The sequence below is a fragment of the Musa acuminata genome, chromosome BXJ2-7 (genome assembly GCF_036884655.1).
Source record: "Musa acuminata AAA Group cultivar baxijiao chromosome BXJ2-7, Cavendish_Baxijiao_AAA, whole genome shotgun sequence".
NCBI lineage: Eukaryota > Viridiplantae > Streptophyta > Magnoliopsida > Zingiberales > Musaceae > Musa > Musa acuminata.
This window is the reverse complement of record NC_088344.1, coordinates 11,917,483-11,924,448: the sequence shown is the minus strand read 5'-3', so window position 1 is coordinate 11,924,448 and position 6,966 is coordinate 11,917,483. Positions and strand designations below refer to the sequence as shown.

General features: G+C 39.3%; 2 protein-coding genes across 5 annotated transcripts; one reads left to right on the top strand and one right to left on the bottom strand.

Moving 5' to 3' along the window:
- Window positions 1–501: 501 nt before the first annotated feature.
- Window positions 502–2,050, top strand: LOC135617255 (uncharacterized). The gene is made up of 4 exons (XM_065117297.1): window positions 502–641; window positions 723–859; window positions 955–1,244; window positions 1,664–2,050. Exons 1-4 carry the CDS (start codon window positions 629–631, stop codon window positions 1,914–1,916), a joined length of 693 nt encoding a protein of 230 aa, XP_064973369.1. The 5' UTR covers window positions 502–628; the 3' UTR covers window positions 1,917–2,050.
- A 1,069-nt stretch (window positions 2,051–3,119) lies between these two features.
- Window positions 3,120–6,484, bottom strand: LOC135583858 (protein MODIFIER OF SNC1 11-like). Of its 4 annotated transcripts, none has more exons than XM_065117293.1 (6): window positions 6,089–6,484; window positions 4,563–4,643; window positions 4,340–4,465; window positions 3,812–3,860; window positions 3,661–3,716; window positions 3,120–3,483 (listed from the first exon to the last, which is right to left on the bottom strand). In XM_065117293.1, the coding sequence occupies exons 1-5, from the start codon at window positions 6,436–6,438 to the stop codon at window positions 3,690–3,692; spliced, it is 633 nt and encodes a 210-aa protein (XP_064973365.1). In that variant the 5' UTR covers window positions 6,439–6,484; the 3' UTR covers window positions 3,120–3,483; window positions 3,661–3,689. The 4 variants fall into 4 exon arrangements, with proteins under 4 accessions (XP_064973365.1, XP_064973366.1, XP_064973367.1 ...); XM_065117294.1 differs by having other exon boundaries at window positions 3,120–3,447; XM_065117295.1 differs by having other exon boundaries at window positions 3,661–3,713.
- Window positions 6,485–6,966: the final 482 nt, after the last annotated feature.

Below are 6,966 nucleotides of genomic sequence, written 5' to 3'. Positions count from 1 at the left end.
GAAGCCAGTGATTGAAAACATTGTTCGAAGGGTAAATGAGCGACTTTACGGCACAGGCAAAGAGGCCATCTTGCTGCTGCTACTTTACGGCACTTAAATTATTCAGATGGTAAAGAAGTATGTCTCACTGCCGCATGAGACTTGTACTGTGGTTTTTGTGGATTCTTCGTATAGGATGGATGCAGAATCTAAGAATCAACCATGCGTTTTTAGATCCTAAAATCCGGAGGTCGAAGACAGAGCAGAGAGCAGAGAGCAGAGAGGGAGGGATTGGCATTAAAGACAGCTAAACGTCATCGCACTGTGCTCACGTGAGCACCGGTCTCCAGCAGCGCCCCTCACGAGCGTCCACCCGTTCACCTGCTTGCGGCGTTCTCCTGTCGCAGCGAACCCCTCCTCGCCCCGCTCCCATCCATGAAACCCATGACCTTAGTGTGTCGTAACTGCCGCAGGTGGCAGAGCAGGCAAGGGAGAGGGGAGCGCAAAGGACAACCCCAGCAATTAAGAGCAGGAGAGCTCAAAGGCCTGCAGAAGAAAGGAAACTAACTGTTCTCGGCCTTCCTTAATAATCTCCATGCGTTTGCTGCCTTTGGCATGAAGCTTTTGCAGAACGAGATGCTGGAGTTAAATGGCCAATGCAGGTAACCAAACCCTTTCCTCTTCCATCCTTATCTCTCCACGATGACTGCTATTTTCGTACCTTTGTTGTCTGATCTTAGCAGAGATGATGGAGATATCACAACAGATAGACAAACAGGATGTTGGGTCGAGGATCGTGGACAGTCTGAGAGGGAGGCTGCTAGCAGAGAGAGTGGCCACCAAGGCGGCCAAGGAGGAAGCTGAGAACCTGGCCAACAGGGTATGTGCTCTTCTCTTTTCTACGCCATCATCATCACCAAGTAACAGAGAGAAGCGTTCCATCTGAGCTCATTTTGTGTGCTTGGTTTTGAGCAGCTGGAGGAGTTAGAGAGGGAGCTGGCTGAGGAGATCAGGTGCAGAAGAAGAGCTGAAAAGAGGCTGAAGCATGCTCTGAAGAAGTTGGAGTCACTTAAGCTCGCGAAAGAGAGAAGCTGCTCTTCCTCACAATGCTCGGCCACGGTGAATTCGGGACAATGTGGGCCATCGGAAGAGGTGGAAGGGATGGCAGGTGATGAAGGGAGATGCAGTCTGGTGGGGACTGTGCAGGACCATGTTGAGGATGAGCCCGAGTTCAGGTCTCAGGAATCGTCTACTGATGCTTCAAGGTACGTATGTTTGCAACTTATATGTCTTCTGTCACAGATCATTGTGTTTTTTTTTTTTTGTGATGATCACACACAAAATAATAACACTTTCACCTATTTTGCTAACACAAAATAAAAAAGACTTACAACATGGTCTCTATAATTAGATCCCTTTTAATTCTCTTTGATGTTTGATAATTTTTCTACACAGATAAATTTTTCTGGATTTTCACTCATTCTTTCCAGTTTAATTGTTGAGTAGCAGCAATCAAGAACACCAAAACCCTAAAAAGAGGAAAAAGAAAAGAAAAGATTGGTGCTCAGATACTAGCTAACCAAAAGACAGATAAATTAAAAAAAAAAAAATGCATGTAAAATCATCCAACTGGTGTTCCATGGTTTTAATTTCTTGATGCCAACCTCTTGTATCTTGAAAGCAGGACATCTTGTGGTGACAACAAGAAAGAGACATCAGTGGACGAAGGTAGCAAGGAAGAGAGAATGCTCGCTCTCATTCGAGGATGTAGACAACCGGAGTCAGAGGCGCCCAAATTGCAGAACAAGGAGGATGTGCATCATGTTCTTGCTGCTCTGAGAAATGTTAAAGAGCTGCTACTCTTCTCTCTGGGGAGCAAAGCTAATGTTTACTCTCCAGAACAGCTCTTGGCTGGTCAGAGAGACTCTTATCAATGACTTATTCAAATCTATATTGGTATTATGGTTTATATATATGTATGTATACATGTTATAGATTTCCAATAAATTGCTCAAGAATGATGGATCAGGTCTCGTTGTGATATGCCAAGTATTTTTTATCATTGCCATTCCATGTAGAATTTGAAGGCAATACATAAAATATGATCTAATTTATATTTTTAACATTCATCTCAATATTTTTTTTTTTACAGTTTATTAGCAGTGATGGAAATGCAAGGGACACTCATAAAAAGTCATGGAACTTCGAAGACTGAAGTTGACTTTCTTCACCAGGTAAAATGGCACACCACACTGCAGCTCAGAGATATGGAGAAACAGGATAGTCTTGCATGTCATCCACAAAGCTTTGCAACAGAAGTTTCATCATGTCTACCTATTTATTCATAAGGTGAGTAATAATGCTTAGTCTCTTTGTAGTTAGAAATGATTGATGTTTTTAACCTTATTATTCAGAACAAATCATCAACCTAAGTGTCATCATACTTGAAAGTTTCCTAAACTGTTCAAAAAATTACTGCAAGTTATTTATCCCCTTCTGTGGTCCAAAATTGGCACACTTGACATAATGAGACACCATTGGAATTCACCCTTTCATGATGATACATTTGTCATCTTTGTAATTTCTGGACCCCACTCTGTTAGGTAAATAGTTCTACCATGGTCTCTCAGTGTCAACTCTTGAGGAACAAGTTCCTCCAAGAAACATGCCTACAGATTTTAACACCGATGCAAAAAGATTCTCTTACCGGCTTTTGGTTCATCAGACACATCAAGCATTTGCCGAAGAAGACTTATATAGCTTGATCATCTATAATTTTAAAGAAAATAAATGTTCCTAAGAGATAGGTTTTAAATACTATTTGGATCAATCCATATGATATCGATGGATCAGCAGCGTTAAAACATACATATAGCTCGATACTGATGTAGATACAGTTTAATTTTTTCTTTTATCAGTGATACTAAACTGCATAAGTCAAAATATCATGGACAACAACAAAATCATTCTAGGCTAATGGCAAACATGTAACCCAATTGATTCAGCTGCAGGATGTAATGACGAATGAATCTTATTATTATTATGTTGCTATTTAATTTTGTAGGGTGGTTATATTCAGCTTCAAAAATCCTTGTTCATCGACTTTTGATTTTTGTCTCAATATTTGATTCCAAATGACAGACCAGAAACACTAATACTTCTTAATATTACTGTATTCACCATACAAGTTGTTCAACCCAAGGCTGTGTTTCTAAGTATCCATGATTAACCGGCAAGCCAATTACTCTGACGAGCAGAATCCATGTTCAAACAACCTTCTTTGCAACTACAGTCAGGTTAAGAACAAGCTTTGCAAATCTGCCAATATTTGAGTTCCTAATCACGTTAGTTAGAATCATACTTAAATACATTAAAAAAGAGGCCCATTGGTGATATCAAAATCTTCTTCAACATAGTTTGTGCCACTCTTTCAATATGCTGCATTCCCGATTACCAACCACCAAAGCTCTGGCAGATACAAGAATATAAAATAGATATGGGGGCCTGTCAAACAAGATTAACCAAGAAGTGACTAAATAACTTATGATGCTAAAGAATAGGGGGCACCCACGGGGCTCCTACCAATGTAAGTCTAGGGAGGGTCATCGGATGCAATCTCAACCATGCATAATATACATATGGAGGATGCTAATTGGAGAAGGGATTGCAACGGTAACTTACATGAAAACCTCTATATCATGAGAGCTCCGTCAAGCGTGAGCTACTGTTGTTGCCTTCTGGTTTCAGTAAATAAAAAAAAGAAGTAAAAACTTAAGAAAATTGACCATGATTCTCTGGCATCCAGAATGATACTGAGCTACAAAAAACCTACCAGATCATAGTTGGATTGGCCGCCAACTTGAGGTGAGCCTTGTGAAAACCTGAAATGAAAATATAGAGAAGTACAATCAGCTCAGCTACTACTGGTGCGAGAAGAGAAACAAGTTCCTGATTTATTATGCTATTGAGGTTAAGTCGACCTTTGATAAATGTAAATATAGCCTCCTCCAGAAGCAGACAAGTTAGGATGGGAAGCTTATGCATACATACATGAAACCAAGATATGAAACATATTTAGTTACATTGTCTCTAATCCTCTTTTATGAAGATCAAATGGTTTCTGAAAATTTGGACATCGTAACTTTCTACTTCCAGAAGTTTCTGTGATGAAAACCAGTGACTCGTAAGATCAGGCTCAAGACCTTTAAGAATTTGAGCCCTTTTTTTCAGACATTTAAACTTAAGTTAAGATGTAATAACTTGCTTTAAAAAGTAATTAAGAAAAACACTCTCTTTTCTTATATCTAATAGCACCAAAAACAGAGACAACAGCATCCAAAAGAAGAAAAAGATTAATCACCTGATTGCTCTTGCCTTTCTTTTCTCCACTTCTGAAGTGTCCATCATGGACTTTGGTGCAAATCTTTCCAAGCGAGCTTTCTTCTTTGCCTCCTCATCAACTACTATATCTATCTTAAGCCCAAACCTAAAACAAGGAAAGCAAGTGGTCTCAGACGCTTCTTCACAAAATATATGATCTTAGGGGGAAAAAGGATGAAATTGTCGAAACCAAATATAAGCACCTCTCTGCTCGGGCCTTCCTTTTTTGTTCCTCTGGTTGTCCTATATCTTTCCTTCCACTTAAGGGTGACCCAGTTCCAAACCTGCCAAGATTTGCAGTAATATGTAAAGACATAAAAAATTATAATTCATGCAGTAAAGGAAAAAGAGATAACTAACTAAATAAACTATAAAAATAGTGGAAGAAAAATCTACGGGACAGCATGTACTAATTGGAAAAGGCAGACCATTTCTTTACAATAAGGCCTGAAGGAATAATGACCAGAAAATTTGGTAACATATAGAATTCAGTAAACCACCAAATATCAACATTTGAAGACATAAAAGTTAAGCACCAGATCATTACAACAAATGCCAGTGACATACTCTTTGTAACCGATCAAGCACCATCCTGAGCATAAGAGAGACACCGCAATTAAAGTCCGAAAATCACATGGGACAAGCCTAAGAAGGTGATCTTTAAAAATGGATAGTCACGCATTTAACATCTCAAGTCAAAGCCCACATCTTATACAGGTGTGTTTTAACAATAAATGAAAAGCCCAAAATTGGAATGCATTTGTTACCAATTCAGATTGCACCTCAATCAACAATGAAAATGTCATCTATGTGATAATAGCAATAATATATCATCAATGCAATGTTCACTTCCCATGGCCTTGAACAACAATCACATACAATTCATAAATGCAAAGCTTGAAGTGATTGATCAGACTAACAATAAATAATGATAGTACAATATAAATGAGAAGAAACTGGTTAAAACTTAAGCTTGGCCAAATTGTTAAACCACCCAACACAAAAAACAAAAAGAACAATTTCAAATAATAAATTGGTAAGTTAAAAGACAATACACTAGTCCATACTCAACCCTTAGATCATAATGTGGAATACCTAAAAATAAAGGTCATGGACATAACAAGACCAAGGAATTACTCATATTTAGCATTCAAGAGCAGAAAAAAAAAATGATGTTAACATGAGATGTAGTTTGTAAGAGAAGAAAAAAGAAAATGATACTTCAAACAAGACATGAGAAATAATCATACTAACACTAATTTTTGAAGATACCACCATCTTACCAGACATTATTACGCAATCAAACTTTGACAAAAGTTGATTTATCTCTTAGAATATAAAAGAGGATGTGAGGAGAGTCCATGAACATATTCTTACCTTTATGTTCTTATAGAGGTTGTTTCTGAGACTCAGAAAGGTGTTAAAGGAGCAACCTTATATCATGGTCTGCCCTCTCAGAATATTAAAATAAGCCAATATACAAACATATATTCTTTTTCTTCTTAAAAGATTTAAGACTGACAATTTTTCTAATAGAAAATCATTCAAGAAATTCTTTCTACTATCAAGGGAAATTATCTTGCCAATGTGATCGTGCCTTCTCAAGCTACCATGTGCTAGTATGAAACTTAAATCTCCCATTCACCATTTCCCTTTTGTCTCATGCTTACATACCTAAAGTAAAGTAAAATAGAAAAAGAAAAAAATGTTCAAAGCTCAAACCTTTTACCTCTCTGCTCGAGAATTCCGCTTCTCCTCTTCGGAGAGCATCACCGGCATCCCAAATCGCTCGGCTCGCCGGAGCTTCTTCTGCAGATCGGTGACGGGGCCGACCTCTAAAGCACTCGCCAAGCCCAAGCTGGATCCTGCAACGGCACCGGCCCCATGGATCTCGGGCTGCTGCGGTGCGAAGCTCGCGTCCGGCGCAGGAGTAGGGTTTTCGAGGCATGCCGCTGGAAGAGCGGGCATGTTGGCGGCCATCGCCGCAGGAGACGGAGGAGGATCGGCCGACGACGGGAGAGGCGTAACTGGTGCTTTCTCGCCGGCCTCCGCGACGGCATTGGGGTTTTGGGACGCCATGGGGAATTTGGGGATCGAAGGGCCACAGAGGACGACGAGGGCTTAGCCTTGGTGGTGACGCGACGTGGTCTAAGAAGCCTCACCGTATTCCGGTCCACCGGCCGGGTATTGGTTTGGTTCAGCTCGGTTCGGTTCTGTTCCGGTCCACTGTGATCCCAATTCAATATTAGGTTGACAAGGAATCAAATTATTTCATATTTGAAAGGAATTTACAATCATTGCAAATAGCAAAGTATACATATTAACTTTGTTTAAGATAAATTCAGATATTTAATCATCTTCATAAAAAAATCGATTAAATCCAATATTCGACGTATAAGTGTGTGTGTGTGTATATATATATATATATATATATATATATATATATATATATATATTTGAATTTAATTTTTTTAAGTCCCTCGAAATCACATCACGTTATGGAATTGTTGCACTGCCGTTTGATTTCTGACACGTCGATAGATACACGTGTAAGTTGGCCTAAAAGGTTGAGGAGGTCACCATAACATGACTCGTCTCGACGGATAA